At 39.4% G+C, this 24,282-nt stretch overlaps 1 protein-coding gene across 1 annotated transcript in view; it reads right to left on the bottom strand.

Annotated features, from left to right (window-relative positions):
- ADGRV1 (adhesion G protein-coupled receptor V1) overlaps positions 1–24,282 on the bottom strand; it is a 341,656-nt gene that overhangs the window by 275,095 nt on the left and 42,279 nt on the right. Inside the window, exons 21-28 of the mRNA XM_072992549.2 lie at positions 19,647–19,823; positions 16,949–17,129; positions 14,699–14,901; positions 13,469–13,598; positions 10,755–10,832; positions 8,427–8,566; positions 6,099–6,708; positions 645–860 (exon numbers count right to left, since the gene is read on the bottom strand). Of these exons, the coding sequence (XP_072848650.2) occupies positions 645–860; positions 6,099–6,708; positions 8,427–8,566; positions 10,755–10,832; positions 13,469–13,598; positions 14,699–14,901; positions 16,949–17,129; positions 19,647–19,823 (1,735 nt within the window). The remainder of the gene's footprint in view (positions 1–644; positions 861–6,098; positions 6,709–8,426; positions 8,567–10,754; positions 10,833–13,468; positions 13,599–14,698; positions 14,902–16,948; positions 17,130–19,646; positions 19,824–24,282) is intronic.

Genomic DNA, 24,282 nt, shown 5'->3' on the forward strand with positions numbered 1-24,282 from the left:
CAGTTATGCTCTGTATTAAGAATGACACATCCCTACATTTCAAGCAGACCATTTCTATATTGCAGCTGCCAAGACTTCCCCAAATAACAGTCACTGAAAATGATAAAATGTAGGCCATAAACACGTAGGTCGAAAACAGCGGTTTCGAATAATGCACAGAAGGTGGTAATACAGGAGTACTCTTATACATATTTATTTTTAACTTCATGCTTCATCATTCAAACAAGCCTGCTCTGGTTTAATATAAAAATAAATAAACAGTAGAATATCAGAAAGGTAATTGATGTTCATGTAATATCGCTTACTGACCTTTGCTTTGCGACCCGCGGATCAGCTGTTCGGTGGCTCCAAAATGGCCGCTGGAAGCCCCGAAATGGCCACGCGCAGCGTTTTCGTGCCCTCAGTAAGCGAGGGGAGGGCGCGAAAATGGCTGCCAGCCATAGGAAAACATCGCTGAACGGTGAGTTTTCGGCTCGTTTGGGTTTTCTTGATCCGTTCAGCGATGTTTTCACATAGCGAGGGTTAATCCGGAACGGATTAACCTCGCTATGCGAGGCACCACTGTACTTGTTATTTATTAGAACTAAGCTATATTTTTGCTACATTTTCTCCATTCATAATAATTAATCCCCACCCCATCTTACCAGCAATTGCTGTTATTGGCACTGCTTTAAATTTCACTGAAACATCTGCAAAAATCCCCCCTGTTCTTGTGACATTGATTATTGGTCCAACATAATGTTCAGCTATCCGCACATCCAGTGCTGAGAGCTGTAGTGTTCCAAAAGCATCATCGTTGGCATTGATAATGATGTGAGCGATTGTATCACATGTAGATCCAAGGCGAGGAGAATTGGAAACTGAAACATATAATAGGCATATTAGAGATCCCTGCATTACATATTTTTAAATGTCTCAAGAAGCAGCACTTTACCCTAAAGACATGTACATAAACATAATCCAACTCAAACTTCATTTACTGCATATTTTTGTATGAAGTTGTAAAAGCAATACCTTAGAAGAATATGTGGGGTTCATGATTTATATTGTAAAATAACTATGAAAAATTACTAGAAAACAGTCATATATCACATACAATATTTATTGCAACACTCAAATACTACGGAAAGATAAACCAGTTACAATCAGTCAGACTGACATAAAATAACAGTTTAAAACAGCTAAAATTAGGGCGAGAGACATAATAAATATACTTGCATGTTAGTTACCTTTAAGTCAGTACTTTAGATGCCTTTGAAACAACACTTTACTTATGAGATAGGATAATCAGTTACAGGTGGTATTTGACTGTGATTGTATTAAGATACATTAAAATTAGTGATTTTATCAGATTACATTCATGTTGTTATATTTTCGGAGCTCAATAATGGTTTTAGTCCAGAGTCCTTAAATTTCTCCCTGCATCTAGCTGTCTTTATTGTGAATAGGGCAACATTTTGGATCACATATTGGTTTCTCTCTTGAAGCAGGGTGAAGAATATCATGAGTTACATCTTCCACAGTTGGTAACCCACACCTACCTTGTCTGTCTTGACAATGGAATCTCCTCAATTTCATCATTGATTCCATTTGGTCTAAACATAATCTGTTGAAGACTTTCCAGAGTTCCATTTTCATAGGATATGATAGATATTTTTCAAATTGATGCCGATGTTTTGTACTCACTAACCATTTGATATTTTTCAGGATTATCACTTAGGTCAGTTTGTGTTCCAACATCTAGTACTCTTTGTCTAAATATATATTTTTGTATCATTACTTCTTGAGGTAAATGCTTGTACGGAAAACCATATTTTGGGAGCAGTGTTCATAGAGAGTTACCTTCTGTTCCTCTAAACTGATTTTCTGATTAATTTTACACCAATAATTGACCATCCCGGCATGAACTGTATCAGCAATCATTCTCATCCCCAATTCCAGTCTAATTAATCAGGGTGATGTAGATTTTGAGGCTCCCAATATCATGCAAAGAAATCAATTTTGAACTCTCTCAATATTGTGGAGGTCAGCAAAACCTCAGATTTCTGCACCAAATATTAGCATTGGCATTACCTTTGCCTTGAAGATCTTTAAAATTGGGTGTAATGTGCCAGATAAGTAAAATTCACCAGTCCAGTCAATGACTGCAGGCAGAAAGTTGCTTTCAATTCACTTTTCTTTATTTGTAAAGACCATGCTCCTGAGGTTAAGAAGGTTATACCTAGGTCACAGTAGGGTTTTACTTGGTCTGGTTCTTTTGCTTTTATGTGCCATCTATGTACTTTTTTCTATTTAGCAAAGACTACAATTTTGGATTTTGCATTATTAATGACTAGGCTGTTTTCTACATAGGAAGAATTAAATTGTCTTAGCAGTACAGTACAGTACAGAAACCTTTAGCTATCATTTTAGTCCAACTTGTGTAGTAGACAATAAGATCATGTCATCTGCATAAAGTAAAATATTTACAGATTTTTCTAACATTTTGAGCAAGTTTAAGTCTTGGTTTTGCAAGGTTCTGACAATATTATTTATATTAAAATTGAAAAGAAATGGGGTTAAGATACAACCCTGATGAGTACTCTTGTATGTTGGAATCTGATCTGAGACAGCATGCATGATGCCAGTTCAGATCCTGAGACTGGTTTCAGAGTAAAGTGTATTCATTAAACCCAGCAGCCTCAAATCAATGTTGGCATCGAGTATTTTCTCCCAGAGTTGTTGACTGTTTGTAGAATCAAATGCTGCACTGAGGTTGATGAAGGCAGAATAACGCTGCCAATTTCTCCTCGTATACAGTGGTGCCTCGCAAGATGAGCGCTTCGTTTAACGAAGAAATCGCATCACGATGAAGATTTTGCAATTGCAAAAGCGATCGCAAAACGATGTTTCCTACGGGGTTTTTTCGCTTTGCGATGATCGGTTACCTGCTTCGATTAACCGATTATCGCAAAGCGAAGATTTTCGCACAGCTGATCGGCGGTTTCAAAATGGCCGCCGGGTAAAAAAAAAATGGCCACCCACTGTTTTCTGGGACGGATTCCTTGCTTCACGGGCAGCGAAAATGGCCGCGCTATGGAGGATCTTCGCTGGACGGTGAGTTTCAAGCCCATAGGAACACATTAATCGGGTTTTAGTGCATTTCTATGGGCTTTTAAAAATCGCTTTACGATGTTTTTGTTCTACTGTGATTTCGCTGGAACGAATTAACATCGTAATGCGAGCCACCACTGTATTTAGTTATCAGGTGCTGCAGGATAAAAAAAAAAATTATCCAATGTAGATTGGCCCTTCCTAAATCCTATTTGTTCTTTGGCCATCAAGGCGTGATCTTCTGCCCAGTCCTCTGCTTTTTCCAGGAGGTACTTTGCCTAAATTTTCACTGGGATATCAATCAGTCTGATTGGTCTATATTTCTTAGGCAAAGATAAAGTTTCCCCTTGACATTTAGTCCAGTCGTGTCTGACTCTAGGGCGCCCTGCTCATCCTCGTTTCCAAGCCATAGAGCCAACGTTTGTCCGAAAACAGTTTCCATGGTCACGTGGCCAGCGTGACTAGATACAGAATGCTGATATCTTCCTTCCAAGCTATTTATCTACTCACATTTTTACATGCTTTCGAACTGCTAGGTTGGCAGGACAAGTGATGGGAGCTCACTCCGTCACATGGCTTCAATTTTACAACTGCTGGTCTTTGACCTTGCAGCACAGAGGCTTCAGCGGTTTAACCTGCAGCGCCACCACGTCCCTCTATAGTTCTTAGGATACTATTAAACAAAAAGCCTGAGATGGTTCTGTCATGAACTCCAATCAAAGCTTCTAAGTATTCATAAGATAAACCAGTGCTAAAGCATGAGTTATATATTCAAAAGCTTAGAAGAGTCCATTTTTGGATTACAATTTTCAGATTGTCAATTGCAGCATGTCCACTAGCCATGTTGGCAGAAGGATGCTTGGAGGATTAATGCAAAAAAGAGAGTTTCTCTGTTTTATTACCTATGATGACTAAATGGGCTTTCCATACTCAGAGACAAGTCATATCTAAATGCCAGAGGCTGACTGTAACGTTACACCCTGGAAAGGCTATTACATTTGCTGCCTCCTTCACATTTGCTCCTCCATCACAAGAACATCTACTTGAAGAGGACAGGAAACTTAACTCCCTTGGTTATCTGTCTGAAAGAGGCTGGGATGGAAGGGAGGTCCCCTTCTGCTGATAAAAATGTGTTCCATCATGCAGGGGAATGGAAATCTATTTTATAGGCATCCCATGGAAAGCTTTCAGGTGAAAATCTGCTGTTGGTAATGTTCCCACTGGTAGAACACAGCAGAAATCTGCCAAATAAGGCATAGGAGGTGAGGGGAGAACTGGATTAGAAAGGAGACTCAGATTTGCTTGACACCAAGCACATTCCTCAGCCAGGGAGACCCAGAATCTAGTTCCCTTAGAGTGTCACCTTAGAAAAGGAATATCTGGCCTTCCCTGAAGTATCTGGCAAGAAACAAAGACCAAACATTGGCCAAAACACCAGGATAGGTCCCATACACCCACATCTCTTGCTCTGTCAAGGAGGTACAGCAGGGCTTTGGAAGTGAGAGATAAACTACACTGATGGACTTCTCGTCTGATCCATCAAAGGTCTCTTCTTACATTCTTGTGTTCTCATTTCTCCAGAGTTTAAGAGAAACGAGATTTCACTCTCAATTACGGTATCTGGGAGTCCTATGATGAAATATACATGACAGTTCAATTTTCCCACAGAGCTTCACACCTGAAAGCAATCTACTTAAGACGAACTAAAGGAAGTGTAATTATGACCTGGGGGACTTTGAAGTGTAAATCAGTACATAATCTTTCGAAGTCAAATAATTAATGTCCATATTTCCAGGCACCCTGAACAGGCACATTTCCCTAGATCATACAGTGAAATCTATATGAGAAGCGAAACATAGCAAAGGTCATGATATTATAGTTATGTGGCATTCTGGAATGAAAAGTAATCCAGCCAAGTATTTAATTAAAACCAGAAAGAAAACTGTATTCATTCATGTGAGGGAATTTACCTCTTTGCAGTAACAGCAAAGGGCCTATGATCATTTTAAATAACAACTAGTTTTATTTCTCATAAACTTTCAGACACTGCAGCCTACCTCAGCTCATGCATGAAGTCTTATGCCAGATATCAGTCTCCAAAAGCAAGTCTTCCCTGCTGTTACAAAAACTAATATAAGTCTCCTCATCACCAGTCCTGAAAATCTCCACCTATAGTAACACGTGAGGGGCCCTGACTGCTTTCCACCATGGTGTGGGCAATTGACAGATCTCCATCTAGACCCCACCACCTGGCATTCAAGTGTATACAGAAAACCTCAGCAGGCCCAATCCAGATTGATAACTGGGGCTGGTCACAGGGATCACACAGCCCCAGTTACAGCTGCTCCACTGGCTGCCAATCTCTTTCAGGGTAGAATTCAAAGTGATGATTCTAACCTATAAAGCCCTGAATGGCTTGGGCCCAAGCTGTCTTAAGGACCACCCCTTATGAACCTGTCAGGGTGATAAGATCATCAGAAGAAGCCTTCCTCTCGATCCTGCCACCTTCACAGGTGCCTTTGGTGGGAACACAGGAGAAAGCCTCCTCTGTCGGTGCTCCTAGATTTTGGAACTCCCTCCCACAGGAGACTAGGCTGGCCTCATCTTTACTGTCCTTCCGCAAGCATGAAGAGTCCCAGCAGGACCATTATCAGCACATTCAAGTACCATCACTAATATTGCTGTTTATTTAAATTTTTTAGTGGAAACAATGTCATTTCTTTACCAATTCTTCATTTCTAATGTGAAATTATAAGAGTATCTACCTGACTTGCTACAGCTACCTTCTTTCTTAGCAGTCTATAAGCTTGTGGTAAACTGACTCCTTGACATAAACCAGAAGGTTCTACTATTGCGCTTGTCATAGGCAGAAAAAAAGGCAGCCCACACAAAGTATCTATATATACTACCATTTAGTATAGTTATATACAAGGAAATGTGACCTGAGTTAGCAAAATGAAAATAAATTGAGCTGGTGAAATCTGGAAATATAAACGGAGTCTTACTTGGCCGATTCTGGACTCCTTCTGTCAAAGTAACACCAAGCAGCTCTACGAACACAGATTCCGATTTCTCTGGTTCACTGTCATCCAGAATAGGGAGCTCTATGGTAGCCTCACTTTCATTGGCTGCAAAGATTATAAATCCTGCAATAGGCAAGTAGTCTTGTTTCGATGTTGCTCTGGCAATGTTGGACGGCAGACAGGATGCCTCATCCTCATCACCGATGGTTCGATATGTAACCATAACCACTCCCATGAGACCTTTCAGTCTTACTATTGTAAGGGTGACATTCTTGGTCGCTTCCTCAACTTTTATTGGCCTGTTTTTCTCAGAAAAAATCAAAAGCCCATAGGGGTCATCATTGGCAAGAACAGTCAGTGTAGCATTGATGTGAACTCCTAGACGTCCACAGGAAACATTGGTGATCCAGACCGAAAATATCTTGTCCAGTTCTGGAACTTCATCAGGCAAGATCCATACCATTAAGATTGCTTGCGTTTCCTCTATATTGAAAGTTATGTTGCCAGATGTTGCTGCTAGATCCTCAGTATCATCTGGCAGTATTAACCAATGCAAAGTTACTTGGGACAAGGCACCTTGATTTCTGAGAACCTGAAGAAGAAAGCAGTAAGTCGTAACTCTTGCATCATGAAGAACAATGATCTTTTCTACCTAAGTACCCAGTCCCAAATGGCCCCATGACATTTTATATGTGACATAGAGGAACAGTGAACAAGACAGTTCCATGTTGGCTAGTTAGGTCTGTTGGATATATTGAAACTTACATATAGAGCCTTTAAAGAACTTGCAGCTGGGAGGAACTTTTCTGAACTGGGGTGGATGTCACTTAACTCAGTAGAAGTCAATTGTTTCCTCTCTACCTCAGATTCTTTTTCACACCTAATTTCCAGTCAGGGTTCTGTCGGGGTTAGCAATGGAGTCTATCAGAAGTTGACAGACTGAAGTGTTCTGACAGCTGTGTAACCAGTCAGATAGCCACTTAAGCTCAGTGATGTAACAAGTTAACATTTTTACACAATATAACATTTGCTTTTATCTATGAAGAACTGTAAGTAGACAGGAACATTTTATTCTTACTCATCACCACAGTCTCTGAGTGAATGTATTGCAACACTAAGTGCCAGTTAAGGTAAACTTACAAATGAGGGGTGTTCTACTCTAGGTTCTTGACATAACCATTTTATCCACTGGCTAATTAGGATGAGCAAGTATTTATTTTTAATTTATGCTACACTCAAGTTCCCCACACACTCTGCCACCAAGAAGGTCAGGACACAAAAAATCTGAGAAAAAACTGTCAGACACTCAGAACTGTTAAACACTACTAATGTGTCCTCACATGTTTTTCATCAGATGCTAGTATCTGCTCCTCTTTGTGAGGTAGAGTCTTGCCTTCTATAAATAGAACCTGTATTTGTGTAAATTGGCAGAAAATTAATCAGTTGATAGTTCTGTAGTGGTGTAGAAAACTGTGTATTCTACCCGTAAACCCACATGACCTGATCATAATATGCTAGGTACTTACATATTTTGTCTCAGACACATAGACTTGCACATCCTTATCCTTTTTGTCAGGCAATTCAAAGGACTTACCTTTATTATATAGGAATACTATTTAAATCATACATAATGATATATTATGTATATATTATCAATGCAGAAATGATCACCAAGATGACTCCTCTTCTGTCTTTCAAGAATTTCTGTAACTGTGCTTAAGCTATAAACATAAAATATATTTAGAGCTGTTGCTGCTTTTGTGGTTTGGAGCTTTTATCTTGCTTCTCTCCCTTTCATACAGCCTCAAAGATAGAAAATTTGCCATAGCAGACTATGTTATATTGATCTCAGAACTCATCATTCTTCCTCTGTTGTACTCATGTTTTCAGAGAATGCCTGCTTTCACATAAAACATGCATCCACATTGCTGTATGATCAATCCAGAGACATTCCAATTTATATAATCCTTTCTTCTACAGTCACAACCCACTTCCATGCCAATATGAAAACAAGTCTCTTGGACGTGAGATGATTACCTGGAGACCCATGTTTCTTGAAAGCAGAGTAATTCGAAGAATCAGCCACACAGGTTGCTGAAGACAGTTAAAAATTGGCGGGCATTTTATTCCCCCCTCTACCCACTCCCAGATCAGTTGCCCCACTCTATTATAGCAAGAGAGAGAGTAATCACCATAATATCAATTCATTTGCAAAATTACAAAGAAATAAAGTCATTATATTTTGAAAAGTCAATGGTATTATGAAGCCGGTTGATCAGATATTTGTAAATTCAAAGGTACTGTACTGACTTTGAGTGTGACTGTTCCACTTCTATCTTCAGGTTCAGTTCCACTGACAGCAAAAGATTCAGCGCTGAACTCAAAGACACCATGAGCATCATCGGAGGCTTCAATAGTCACGATTATGTGAGATGCTATTCCCAGGCTAGCTAACAATACAAAGGAGGGGGAAAAAATGAGACTCACCACATCTAAGGCAGCAGACATGAAATAGCAAACCCTTGAAAGAATCTATGTTTTCAAAATGTGGAAGGGGTAGAATATTCTACATCTAGGTCATTCATCTGCTATAATTTGTTCACAACTTTCTTCCCTTGAGTACCAAATGTAGTATTTGAATAATATATATAATCACATTTCTACCAATGTTGTTCTCTCCCAACCCCTTTGTTTTATCATCAAGAATATCCCTTTTATGTCAACACCTACACTGGTATGCACATTGCAGCATGCACAACCTGTTATGCTAAGAGCTACATCAAGGGAAAACCCCTTGATGTAGCTCTTAATCACCCTGTTCCCTTAATCACCCTGTTCCCATCTCCCTCTCGAAAGTCTGTCTGGCCTCCTAGAAAGCCAAGCGTCAGGGGACTCCAGTGAATACTCTATGTAATCAATGTTGCATGGAGGCTGGGGTAAACAGAAGATCTGTTAAAATATGGTAAAGCAGAGTTTCCTTTCACCACAGGAGATCCCACAGATTTCTGCCCCATTTTCAGGAATCTCCTTTTCCCCTACAGCCTCTTATCTAGCAAAGTGCCCCATGTAGTAGGACCTCCAGACTCTTGGGATTGAATTGGGTGTGTATGTGGAAAGTAGAGACTTTGCCAGCCTTTCGCTTTCACAGAAACAACTTTTTTCCCCTTTATTTTAGGCACATGAATTTTCACTTTCCTGGTGTAATTTAGCCGATTTTCATTTTGTTACTCTCACTATGTAGATAATGGCCAGAATCCTCCTTGGGACTTACACTTACAGTCATGGCGAAAAATATTGGCACACTTGCTATTCTGTCAGAAAATGCAACCCTTCTCTCAGAAAGTTGTTGCAGTTGCAAATGTTTTGGTACTCACATGTTTATTTCTTTGGTTTGCGTTGGAACAAGTTACTATTCATAACTTTCCATGTGCAAATGAGATAAAACTACATTTAGCCAGATGGAGTTCTTTGTCATACTGTTCTTTTATTGACTTTGGCAAATATTTATAAAGAGTTATAAAATAAACCATAATTCATCTCATTCAGGCTCAGATGCCTGAATCAATAAAAGAATGGTTGAAGATAAGAAAGTGGCCAAACCTTTGTGTTTTACAGTTGAAATAATAAATGGGAAAGTTCTAAGAAAATATAGCATATAAACAGTTATGAACACTGAAGAAAAGAGAAATATCATGGAAGATAAGGTAAGCAGCAAGGGATAATATAGCAGCACTTTAGACTTCATATGCTTCTAGAGGAGCATACACAATGGCATTTTGCAGAAGTCCAGTTGGCAAAAACTTTCATTCCTAAACTTTCAGTGTTCCTTTTTTTTTTAAGCTAATGTCACTAAGATGAAGCTTCAACAGTGTTTTTGTTACAGTTAAAATAAGGGAGATTTTTTGGTGGTTATGAATTTTAAGAACTCTTCTATGCCCCAGAAGAACTGACATTATCCTGGAAGTGAGTATAATCTGAATATCTTCCCCAAAGATATTTGACAAAGATAGGACAGGTTCTTCTATTCCCCGCTTGACTCACATATGCCTCTTCACATACATAAATGAGAAAGCAGGAAGGTTTAAAACAGCAAGACAACACGATCAAAGTATTGTCAAATGTGTGAGATTGGGTGTAGCAGCATGATTTAAAAATAAACCTGTCTGCAGCTCTTAAACTGGAAGGGAATAGAGGAAAACAAAACTAAAAATCAGATAACCTGTGAAAAATGCCTGTTTTAATTTGGAAGTAGGTTTTAGTTTGAGATGTGAGTTATTTAGAGTGGGTCTTTTAAAAAAAGGTATAAAAGGCCAAGTTCTGATGAATCTGTAAACTGATGTACATTTTGGAAGTAAGCCGCACTGAACATAGTAAAATAAATTCTAATTACAACAAGCATCAAATTGTACAAATATTGTCTAACAGGGTGCTGTTAGATTTTAAAGCATAACTATTCTAAAATAGATTTTCTGTGAGCAGAATCACAGTGACTGTAATCCTATATATTCTGGCTATACAGCGAGACTTTTAAAAAGATATACTGCAAAAGAGTAACTAATGGCAAGGTATGTCAGTTTCAACAAAATGTAAAGAAAGAAGTCAATATTAAGAGGGGGGAAAACAGAAAAAGCAGCTTACCATGTTGATGGACAGCAGGAAGGAAGAAGTCCAAATCCCCATCACCACTACCACTGCCATCATTAAAGAGTTCAGCAACTTCAAGAGGACACACAAATACACAGAATACACAAATACACATATATAATGCAGATGACAGAAAGCACTTCAAAATATATCTGGGCAAAGAAGCAAACAAAAAAGAAGCAACTGGAAAAGCATTAAAATGACTTTGACAGCTGACAGAATATTGAGCAGCAAGGATACAAGAGAAAGATATTACTGTTTCATGTTACCCAATTGTGTCTCTTGAGATACTTTCTGTGATTAGGCATCAGTGACAGGTTCCTGATGTTTGATAAGCATACGAGCAAAGAAGTTTGAAAAAGAAGAATCTATACATAAAAATGATTGCTGCAAACTTTAGAGAATCATATGCTTCGGCAAAATGTAAACACATGGGGGGAATCAATTTTAGAAGTTCCTTTTCTGCCACTTATTTAAGCAAACACAGAATGTTGTAGGTTATTTCCCAAACTCTTCAAGGTACTGAATGTTAAGTATATATAGCTTGAGAAGATGCAACCACTGACTATAAAACTTGGTCTTTGATACTGATAAGTTTAATACACCTTTTAAAAATATTTAAATAGGATGAATCACCAAGGCTGTGGCCCTACTGTTTTAAATGGATTGTTGTACTTTACCGCTTTCGAAGTGTCTTGGTGTCACTTATGTTCTTGAATGGGGTGGCGTGCCTTACTGCTTTGAAAGTGTTTTGGTGTTGCTTATGTTTTTAGCATATTATTTGTTTGATTGTTTTTGTAATTGTATGCCCCCATTGTTAGCTTTAAGTACATTGTTTTAATGATGTAAACCACCTTGGGTCCTTTTTAAGGAGTGGTATAAATAAATAAATAAATAAATAAATAAATAAATAAATAAATAAATAAATAAATAAATAAATAAATGAATGAATGAATGAATAAATAAATAAATAAATAAATAAATAAATAAGATGGGGTGGAGATAACAAGGGTCCGGCCTCATGGGGCCAAACAGTCCACTCACCAATGCACTAAATGCTGCGGGGTCCGCACTGCTGTCCTATCACTCTGGCGATCGTGATCCATTCCTGGGAGGAGGTGGGATGACAAGCCTCTCTGCCAGGTCGAACAATTATGGAGCGATAGAACGGCAGCATGGGCCCTGCCACATTAGTGCAGCGGTGAGTGAACTGTCCGGCCCCATGGAGCAGGACCCTCGTTATCTCCACCTGTGCAGGGGTATTCGTATACAAATATAAATACCCCCATCTCTAATACATACCGTATTTTTCCGTATATAAGATTACCAAAAGTATAAGACGAACCCTGCTTTTTCTAGCCCCAAATGTTAAAAAGCAGGGATCAAAGGGCTCCCTTTTTGCTAAGCCCTGTACCTTGGCAAAAGGCAAGGAAAGTGGCTGTCAAAGGGACTGCCACTTTTCCTCGCCTTTTGAGAAGGCACAGAGTTTAGCAAAAAAGGAAGGGGAGCCGTTGCTCCCTTTCCTTTTTGATAACGAGGCAGGAAGAGGTGCCTAAGTGTGTGCGAGTGCTTGTTTGCCTTTGCCTCTGCCTCCTGATGGGAGGGCACAAGGCAGCAGTGATCGGACAGGCGGGGGAGGCAGCAGCATGCATGCATGCATGCATGCATGCATACATACATGCATACATGCATACATGCATACATACAGTCCTAGAACAGTGTCTCAGAGGTTATAAGAATGGGCAGAAGTTGATTTCTAAATACGCTTAATACGTATTTAGAAGCAGTCCTCCCTCAAATGGTGCAAGTGGCTAAAGACATCTGTTACTGCACATGCTATTCCTGTGGTTGGAATTTATCTGGGCTTTGTTTTGGGATGGGTCCATGGAAGACAAACATAATCTCCCTTTGTACATCCCGTTGCTGAGTCACATGTCTCTAAGAACATTCTGGGCAGGGGTGGGGCAGAAGAATGGGTTATTTGCAGGGAATATATGTTTCTTTTAATGTTTACTTTCACCCTCAGAATTCTTAGAAAGACCAGGAATGGTGAATTGGGATGGGGTATAAATAGGTAGGGAGAGGAAAAAATGGAATCCTGTTCTTCCAGTCCCCAAAACTGCTCCTAACAAGAATGGGAATTTAGATCAGCTCAGAGGTGAATTAAATTCTCTAGGTGTACACAAATTCCCTGCCACTATTTGCAATAGGAGGGGATCTTGCAGTAAGGTTGGCTGTACTGTTACTTTCAAGATCTCAGAAAGGCTTACAAAATGTCAGAGGTTCAGACACTAGAATGATTAGTCTTCCTCCTCATTGCTGAAGCCTTGGATAATTATCTGTCTTGTCTGTCTGCCTGCCTGTATTTACAGATACATATGGACATACATAGCTGCATGCCAAGCACAAAAGCAATGCAAAAAGGTGGAATTTGTATCCTTTCATTTTCCATAATAGTAAAAGGTTTGATATCAGGAATTATCTCATGCTATGTAATAACATTCAACCATCCTAAGACATTCATAAGATGGTTGTGCTCAGCAACAAAGCAGATATGCAGAGCAAAGTGGAACTCTCTCACTCCCTTTGTGGAGAGAAAGTGCAAAGCTAGCTTTGAAAAGTCAAGTTAAAGTTTCCCAGAATGGTCACTTCCAACCCCCAAAAGAAAGCATGTACTTGAACACAAAAGGAGATCCATGAACTGTTACCTGCTCCATCTGGATTAAACAATTCCACTTTGAAAGCCTTTTCCAACTCAGGGATAGAATTATCTGTAATGTTAATGATAATGTACTTGAATCTTTCTCCCGGTAGAAACTCCAAGGTGCCTCGAGTTTCCTGTAGTGAAAAGCTTGTTTATAGTTCTTTTCCCCCAAAATTTGTCATTACATCAGTGTATGTTTACCCAAACAATACAAACACTCAAATAAACATGCTGTGCCCTTAGAAATTATATACAAGCCTGCTCTGTTTTTGTGACAGCAAACAAGAAATTTCCTCTCCAGCTCAGTAGGGATATGGGAGCCTGATGGTACATCCATCAGTACTGATGGATGATGACAGCCCCCTAGCTCTTTCCTGTTTAAGTGTAATGGTAACTATGTCATGCCCTGTACCATGTGAGGATAGCTCAAGTGCTCTTTGTCCACTTGTGGAGAGAATTTAGCTGACTTCCCGCTAAGAAACAGCACTCTGAGTGGAAATCTACTTACAAGGAAAGCTCTCCTTGTTGGTAAGACCTTTTTAGGACATACCTGACGGTTTGCTACAGAGCTCTAGGCTGTGCTCTCAGTTTTCAAGCCTTAAACCCTCAGTTCTAGGCTGACAGTTTCTAGAACAGCATCTGTTGTTCAGCTCCCAGATTTGTATTAAGCATTTGATTGCTGTCAAGATTCCCTTTGGACATCATGTGTTCGGAACCCTGCAGCTTCTTCAGAACTTGCCACTGAAATATCCAGACTAGAACCAATCCTTTTGAAGATTGTCATCACTGCAAGGGTCTTCGTTTACAGACAAGACCCAAATCTGTTACAGTTTTAGCTAAAGCAGGACACCTGTCTTCTTCACAACAGCAAGGAAACTACCTGTGCTTGAAAGGGGTGTCTAAAGCTAGTAAAAAGGTCCCAGCATTCTGTATACACTACTTCATATCATCCATGATATAGAATAACTGTGACTAAAATTTTGTGTCTGCAGTCACTTGTGTGGGGGGAGGATTGGAAGCTCCCCTGATCTCCAAAACTGGGGCTCACAACTATCAGTAACTTTAATTTCTGTAAAGCAATGCTTGGCTTACGTATGATCATGAATTGATTAGAAATAATATAGTATTGGTTTTGAAAGGTACTGATTGTTGATGGTTATACAGTCCAACAATAAACCTAGATATGCTTCTGCAGTTTGCATCCATCACCTCCTTTAGCCCCTTATTCACAAACCTGATAATCTTGAGGACTGAATGCTGTTAATGAAACGGTCATGTATTGTACCAAAACCATTCCAAGAAGGCCTTGTGCTCGAACAACAAGCAACCTGACATGTCCTGCTTCTTCCTTGACAGTGATGTGAGGGGCTCTGGTGGCTGGCAAGATGATTTTATCAACATCTACTGGAGGTGGCTCCACAGAAAACTGTAGCAAACCTGAGAAAGACAGGATTCAGATCTATTATTTTACACTGTATAGAAATAATCTATTTATTTATAAGATTTAATTTCAGCTTTTGGATATAACTAACACACACACACACTTGCAAATAGTTATATTTTCAAGTGTACTAGCATTTGCTGAAAGGAAAGGGAGGTAAATTATATGAATTTGATCATATAAGATGATTTCCAGTAAGTGTCTTTTCTGTTTCTCCATTTGGCAAAGATTCATAATGACTTTCTAGGAATTATTCATTCATTCAGCAGTGATAACTATAAGACTGGAAGGTGGGGCAGCATTCTACTTTCAATTCAAAGAATGAAATGCATCAAAGAGAGAGAAAATGGAGAAAATGTCTTTCACACATAGGAGGAAATAACTCTTCTAAAATGCTATTAAGAGATTATTTTTAATGGTCAAACTCCTCTTGTGTAAATTATGCCAGTCTAAGGACAATGACATCTCCAGTTAGGGGAAATTACTAGTAGTTAAAGAGTTCCTGCATTCATCCCACACATCTCATAGACAGTTAGACTGATTGTACACCAGTTGTGCAAGCCCCAGGATCAAGAAGAAACTCTTTAGTTTGCAATCTCTCCCGTCGGTGACATTATCTCCCTTATGTTGACATAATTCATGAAACAGGATTTTGGTCACTCTTTTTTACAACTACTTGTATATGCATATACATATACATACAAATGATTATTACCTGATTATTCAAAAGCACCTTTAAACTCAGTCAAAAGTTCGATTCCATTAAACTTCAAAGGGCTTGCTTCTGAGTATTTGTGAACAGGACTGCACTAACACAGGCTGCTCTCCACCAACTAAAATTCCAACTAAAGAAAAAAGTGCTATGGGATGGTATATAATGCTGCTTATATACCATCCCATAGCACTTAAAGCTTATAAGTTAATTGTGCAGGCTACACACTGTCCCTCCCCCCTACTCAGCGAGCTGGGGACTCATTTTACCAACTTTCAAAGGATAGAAATCTGAGTCACCCTTGAGCCAACTACCTGGGATTGAACTCTAGGTTTTGGCTGCAGTACAGAAGTTTAACCACTGTGCCACGAGGCTCCTTCACTGTAAACTGTTTAAAGAAAGTGTGCTGCTTATATATAAAGCAAAGCATGCTGCTTATATACCGCCCCATAGCGCTTCAAGCACTCTCTGGGCGGTTTACAATTTAATTATGCAGGCTACACATTGCCCCCCCCCGCGAGCTGGGTACTCATTTTACTGACCTCGGAAGGATAGAAGGCTGAGTCAACCTTGAGCCGGCTACCTGGGATTGAACCCCAGGTCATGAGCACAGTTTCAGCTGCAGTACAGCAGTTTAACCACTGCGCCACGAGGCTCTTGTGACACTCAGGTAGCTCCTTGAAAGTGTAGTGCAAGTATCCATGCCCCATGGTCTGAGCAGGAAGAACACCTTACTCCAACTGTTTTTTTGGGAAGAAACACTCACTTGGACCACAAGCTATCCTTTTTGGGAAGAGACACTCACTTGGACCACAAGCTATCCTTTTTGGGAAGAGACACTCACTTGGACCACAAGCTATCCTTAAATACAGGATTATAGATTGTATCTGAAGTGATGTGTGTCCACTGATGGAAGACTCTTCCACCAAGTGGAAGCTTCTGTCACTGGAAGAGAAATACATATCATTTTTGCAGATCCTATGTTTCATGGCATATGCACACCATATTCCCTCCAATCTGCTCCACTGGGTTGGGGGACCTTCCAGACCTTTTAAAATAAAATAGGAGCTACAGAGGGAATGGCAAATGGTTGACCACCAACTACCTCCCAGTTTTGTTGCAAAAGCTTTTATGGCTTCTACAGAGAAACATCAGCCATATCATACCGGCTGTTTTTTAAAATATTTACAAAAAGTAAGAAAATAAACATTTACCAAATTATCAATTAATCAGCTGTTGACTATAAATTGTTCCCAGAAAATGGAAAAACAAAGACCTGTGAAATGTCTTTGTAAACAGAAGCTACATAAAATAACATCCATCATTATTACCATATGGATGGTCACTGGCTTTGATGGTGATGTAGGTAGTTTCCTTCTCTGGATCTATGCTTGCTCCACTAGCTGGAGTTGAACCTACTTTTCCATCTCCAGCCAGAGCAGACTGTAAAGTCACCTGGAAGTATTCATTCAATTCAGGAATATCATCATCAAGCACCTGCAAATTCAAAACCTAGAGAGGAAAGAAAATCCAAATTAAAGAAAATCACATTTTTATAAAAATATCTGTAACAATACATGGTATTTGAGTTTAAGCCTGAAAATGAATTGCAATCAATTTTTGATACAAGAGACTTAATTCAGGTTGAGGATACAGTAAGAACACATCATGTAAAATCTTTTCTCACTTTTTTTGTATTATTAGTATCTGTTAGGTTTATTTAATTATTTATAGGACATCCCATTATAAGGAAGTTATCTGGGCTGACCGAATATACCAAGAGTTTAAAAATAACAAGAATACAAGAAAGTAAACCGCAGCTTTAAAACATCAGTTTGGATCAGGAACTAACCAAGGAAAGAAATATCAAAGGATAAAAATTAGCAAAACTAAAACATCAAGCATTGCAACGTGGTCTTAAATTCTTTGGGAAAATAAAGAGGTATTTCATTTAAGGATGCTGGAGCATGTACAAGATGGACCTATCTGCCATGAGCATTCCTTAGCTAGGGTACAAAGCGCAGAAAAAGTTCAGACCTTGTTTGGCAGAGACAGTCAGCAAATTGCCTCAGATGAAAATCTCAGGGTCTCAGTAAGTATGTGTGGAAGACACAGTATTTCAAGTGTCAAGCTAACATGTTTCTGAAGTATTCATAAATATTTTACTACATGAAATGCAGTGCTAACACAATGAAACACCTCAACTGCTGTTGCTTTTCGGAAGGCTTCGATGTTGAAGTTTTCGATGTCGACTGTTTGGGTCTATGTGTCTTAGAAGTTTTTGATGAAGTGGAGGGCACATCAGAATGAGATGGAGTAGTGGAGGAACAATGTTTCGATGATTCTGCAATGGCTTTTTCCATGGCTTTAGCCTGTGAAGTGGTTTTACACGGAAGTTGAGCCATAGGTTTTACTGGTTGCAAAGACTGTTCCCAGATATGGAGTTTGAGTCGAGATGAGTGAGAACGGAGGACTCCTCATTTAAATTTTTTGCAATGAGAGCACGAGGAGGTTTGATGCGCCTTGCCTAAGCAAAAAAGGCACTTAGCGTGCCCATCTGATAGCGGGATCTTATTGTCGCAAATCACGCAGTGCTTGAACAGGCCAAAAGGGGCCATGAACAATTAAGAAAAAAGAAAAGACGAGAAAAGGGGGGGTGCGACGGCCAGAGGCGGAGGCACTCAGGAAAACTAAAAACAGTTCACAGAAGATAGAAATATGAGGCTCTTCAATGCAGCGGTTGAAAAAAACTGAAGGGAGAGTCCTCGTACCAAGGTACTTATACGGAGAGGGAGGAGTCTATTCTAATGTGGTTTTTGCTACCTCAGAAGCTCTAGAATACAGTGGTGCCTCGACTTATGAAATTAATCCATATTGGAATGGTGGCCATAACTTGGAATGTTCATAAGTCAAAGCACCATTTCCCATAGGAATGCACTGAAAACCAATTAATCCATTCCGGCCAAAGAAAAATATACCAAAAAAAGAGAAAAAGAAAGAAAAGAAAAGAAAAGAAAAGAAAAGAAACAGAGCAAGTCTCGTGCTGGGACTGTTAAAAAAAAAAAGATCCAAAAATAAACATTAGAGCAAATCCTACGCTGGCACTGCAAGAAAATCACCAAAAAACAAAACAACACAGAAACATAACCCCCCTAGCCCAAACCTACACTCCAAAACCCACCCAGAACAACTTTTTTAAAAGGAAAAAGCAGCACCTTACCAGTCCAAAGCCTCCAAAGCCTCCCAGGCTTCTTCACCGCTGTGACCACCACCACCGGAGGCCTCACCGGCTTCCCCGCCACCGTCGAAGGCCTCCCAGGGTTCCCTGCCACTGTGACCGCCACCGCCGGAGGCTTCACCAGCTTCTCTGCTGGCATCGGAGGCTTTCTGGGCTTCCCCACCTTTGCGACCACCGCTGCCAGAGGCCTCAGCCGTGGCAGTCATGGTGGCGGGGAAGTCTGGGAGGCCTCCAACGGCAGCAGGGAACCCAGGAGGGTGACCCCAGCCAGGACGGTACGGCGGCTCACCTCCCGGTGGCGGTGGCAACAGTGCTGGAAGCCGGGAGGCTGAGCCTCCCTTTTCCTAACCATTGGAATGAATAAGCATCCTCTTCGCCACCAACTGTTTGAATTTCCCACCCTTTCCCCCTGCCTTTTTCCGTTTGTAAGTGGAAGCTCCAGCTACAAGTTGAAGCAAAATTTTGCGGTCGGAACTTTTCATAAGTCGAAATTTTTGTAAGTAGGGACATCCGTAAGTCGAGGCACCACTGTATTCCAAAGAGGCTCCACACAGGTGTGGATCACTCACAGTGTGATTCACAGAGTCCACAAAGAAGAACACTAATTTTATCACTGGTAGAATTAGTTTGAAAACATATTATCTGTCCTGGGAACATGTTTGTAGCCATCAAGAAATATAATTTCTGTATACATGTATAGCTATGAGACTTATCAGGGCATATATAAAAACAAACTTCCCAAATTTGAAAGCAGCCATGAAAAATTATCTTTAGTGAGTGGCAATATTTACCTCAGATCTCTGGAATGGAAAGAATGTGATCATGCCCCTGGTGTTAGCAAAATCAGCAACCAAGTAATTAATTCCATCAGAATCCACCTGGGAGATACTGTAATACACAAAAACATAGTCCAGAGCTCCTCTTGTGCGCTCCACTACACAAGATACAGTAGAACCTTCATCGGCAACCTGTAAACAAACATTTTAATGAACCTAAGAAGATATGTTTCAGATTTGTCTGAAAGAGTAACGTAATTCATGATATTCAAAATCATATTTCTTCAAATACCACCCCTATCTTAGTGTGAGTTCTAAAGTCTGAAGTTCCTATAACAACCAAGGTGAATGCAAACTGTTCAGGAATGGGAGACAAAAGGAGATGGTCTCTCAGTAGAACCAGTACAATGTCTGTACTTCTCTGGTCTCCTATCACTACCACCAGATGGGCTGGATCTAAACTAAATTACTATCAAGCATTACATTCTGACATTCTTACCTTCATTTCCCTTGCCCTGCTGCTGTTTGTACAAGGCTTGCCAAACCTTTACAGTATCTTGGCAGTTCTATTATTACACAAAACATGTCCTCAGTCCACCATTCCATATCCTCCTGTTCACTGTTGTTCCTAAGGCCTGTGCATCTTATCAAAGTGCTGCTTCATCAACTGTCACCAAACACAGAGCTACAACTCCATATGCCAGGAGCTCTACATGACTGCTTTAACATATGGCACCAGCTCAGTATATATATATATATGTAGAAAGTATCTGTGCCGGTGCCAATAGTTTCTCAAGAAATTATGTTGAAGACCTGAAGAATTTTCAAGCAACAAGACCAATCCACCGATGGTTGCTTATTTGTGTTCCAACAACCGTAAGAAGCAGCTAACACACTGGAGTTATTCTACTTTCATAATAGATAGCATGAGTATTAAATTACAAATTATACACGACACCTGGAATTCTCATTTCTGACTCCAGAGAATGACGGTTATAATGTTCAAAATTTTAGAATGATCAGAGTTTTCCCCATACCATCCCTATCATTCTCATAACTCCATCATACATATTTGTATTATGATCCCCATATTGTAAATGGTGGACTGAAGTTTAGTGGTTTAGAGCAGGTGTCTCCAAACTATGGCCCAAGGGCCACATCCGGCCTGCCTTGCCAATTTATCAAGCCGTTCCCTTCAGCCCGTGCATGACACAGGGCTAGGCAGGCATGTGTCAGTGTGGACGTGTGTGTGTGTGTGTGAGAGAGAGAGACAGCATGGGGTGCATGCATGTGTGTGCGTGTGCATGCAGGCAGGCAGGTAGACATCTGTGCAGGCGGGCAGGCAGGTGGGTGGGTCGATATCCATGCGGGCAATGGTGTGTGGAAGTGGGCATACGCATGCACATTCCTTTGGCCCTCAAAAACATGAAAAAATACGATGTGGCCCTCAAGCTCAAACGGTTGGAGACCCCTGGTTTAGAGAAAAGCAAAATCACTTAAGGGTTTGCACCTGAGGCAGAACTTCTATCAATAAATTCCTGACTCAGAGTAACTATGAAGTACAAGACTAGCACGCAAGCATTCCTCAGATCTAGAGATAGGCCCAAACTGCTAGTTCGGTGGTTTGCACCAGTTCATTTTTTGTACAAACAGATATTTGGTGCTTTCCAGCCCCACCTCATGCGGACAGCCACTCAAGGCAGCACTATTGTACCTTTACACCCCATTTGGAGTGACTTTAAAGGTGCTGGAGAGAGCCTTGGGTTTATATGAGGTGTTGTAATCATTCTTTAAGGCAAACGTCTGGTAGATTGGGGATTTAATGTAAAGTGAGATAATATAATTGTTTCTTTCTCTTTCTATAAACTAATAAAACAAAATTATGGTGACGAAAGCAAAAAGGATGAATCTCTTGGACAGACCTCAGAAGTGGCTAAACTCATAAATCAAGATTTATTTATTTATTCTATTTATATCCTGCCTATCTGGTCATTGTGACCACTATATCCTGCACTGTATTTTAAAAGATCCCTTTTAAAATACAATGCAAGATATGCAAACTAACATTACCAAACAAATTTTGGAGCAGATGCAAGAACTAAGAACAGATCTCAGAGCCGGAATTGAATGCAATTAAGAGAAGATAGACACCTTTACACAGGTAGTCAAGAAAGTGGAACAAAGATTAACACAAGCCAAACAAGAAATACAACATATCAAAGAAGAAAAAGATAAGGATCAACGTCTCCTAACTTTGGAAATGAACAAAGCCTCATATTTTCTTAGAATTCAGAATGTAGGAGGATTCTGAAGATTTATTGAATGAATTGGTCACGCAAACAGGGATAATTCAAGAAGAGCTGGAACAACCTATAGAGAATTTATAGAGTGGGGAATGTTTTTACAAGGAATAAGCTACTAGAGATTCACTTAAAATTTTTAAGGAAATCAGTGAAGGAGAAAATACTGAAAGTCATCAGAAAAAAGGACTTGACAATCAGAGGCACTAAGATTAATGTTTTGAAACAGGTGCCTTAGAGTATGAGGGGGAAAAGACAAGAATACTCTTTTCTTAATAAAATATTAATAGACAGGAAAATTCCGTTCACATGGCAAATACCTGAAGGAGTATTTCTGAGCTGGGAGACAAAAAGATATAATTTGAACAGCATAATGAAGACCAGGAACTTCATGAAAGAAATGAAACATAAACTGAAGCTGACAGAAGAAGCGCTACAGTTTTCCAGTGAGGAATCAGAAGAGGAACAAGAAGAAGTAGAACATAAAAGACAAAGAACTCCACCTCCATCAAGAAGAACCAGAGACAAGGAAGCTAAGGATAAAACTGGTAGTAAAAGTTGTGTAGATGTCTAAACAAATTAAATTACTGTCAGTGAATGTCAAAGGGATGAATTCACCCCAGAAAAGAAGAAAATTTTCAATAAACTTCTTAAAGCCAGCGTAGAAATCATATACATTCAAGAGACTCATATTAAGGAAACAGACAGAAAGCTGTTAGAAAATCCAAAATTAGGCAAAATCTTTATAACCTCAAATCAACAAAATAAGAAAGAACTAGCAACGTACATTAAAAAAGGAGTTAGAACTGAAATTAGTACATGCATCAACAGATGGAAGAATATTAATGGTGGAAATCTCTAAGGAGGGAGAAGAAATATTGCTGGTGAACATTTATGCACCAAATGAAATGCAACAAAAATTTTATCAGCAACTGAAGAACCAGTTGATACAAAGCCCAGAAAAGAAAATGTGTATTATGGGTTTTTAAATGCAATAATTGATAAACAAAAAGACACTTTGGCGACGAATCGAAACAGAAGGAAAAGAACAAGAAATATCATCCCCAAGGTGTTTTTGGAAATGGCAGAAGAACTAAACTTTATTGATATCTGGAGAACCAGGTACCCTCAGAGAAGAGATTATAATTTTATTCAAATACACACAATTCATGGTTGAGATTAGATAATTGCTGGACCTCAGTGGAAATTACAGATCAAGTGGAAGAAACTGAAATATTACTGAACATATATGCAGATCATAACCCAATAATGATGACTTTAGGACAAGCAGTAAGAGGAGGTTGGAGACTAAACAGACATCTATTGAGAGATGAGGCTTTTCTGACTAAAATAAAAAAAGAATTAGAATTTTTCTTTCAAATTAATAAACCTCAGGATACAGAAATGACAATGATATTGGATGCAGCCAAAGCCTATTTTCGTGGCTTTGACATAGAATTTAATGCACAAAGGAAAAAAGAGAGAAACAGACAATATCAAATTCTAATAACATCTCTAAAGAAAGAATAAATGGAATTAAAGAAAACGACTACAGCTAAGTACCTAAAAAACATAATAAATATGCAACATAAAATTAATTTATTAGAACATGAAGAAATGGAAAAATAATTAAATTTGCAAGGCAAAACTTTTTGAGAATGCCAACAAACCAGGAAGATGGTTAGCATATAGAATAAAAAAAAGAGAGAGAGAGAGAGAGAGAGAACAATGATCAATGGAATACTGGATAAAGGATGAAAGGAAATATATAAACAAAAGGAAATTGAAAAAGAAATTAAAAACTTTTATACCAATCTTTACAAAAAGAAGGAGATTAAACAGGAGCAACGATGGAACTATTTGGACTTCTGGATTGGAGATTTAGTCCTCAACAACTGGAAAATTTAAAGAAACCAATCACAGCAAATGAAATTGAAGAAGCATGGAAAAAACAGGAAAATGGGAAAGCCCCAGGACCAGATGAACTCCCAGCTGAATACTACAAAGCATTCGAAGAAACTTTAAGTCCATATTTCAAGAAATTAATAGAAGATATGGAAACTAGAGGGGAAATCCCAGATTCATGGAAAGAGGCACATATCTCCTTAATACATAAAGCGGGGACGGGGGGAAAACAAATCAAGAATTAGACCAATCTCTCTCCTGAATGTTGATTATAAGATATATACCACCATTTGGGCAACAAGGCTAAAGGAGGTACTTATAGAAATGATACACAAAGACCAAACAGGTTTCATCCCTAAAAGGAAACTAGCATAGGCATCCTTCAGTCTCGAGAGACTATGGTAACATGCTCTGAATCGAGAAGTGTCCTCTCCAGAGCATGAAGC

Source organism: Pogona vitticeps, chromosome 2 (assembly GCF_051106095.1).
Source record: "Pogona vitticeps strain Pit_001003342236 chromosome 2, PviZW2.1, whole genome shotgun sequence".
Taxonomy (NCBI): Eukaryota; Metazoa; Chordata; class Lepidosauria; order Squamata; family Agamidae; genus Pogona; species Pogona vitticeps.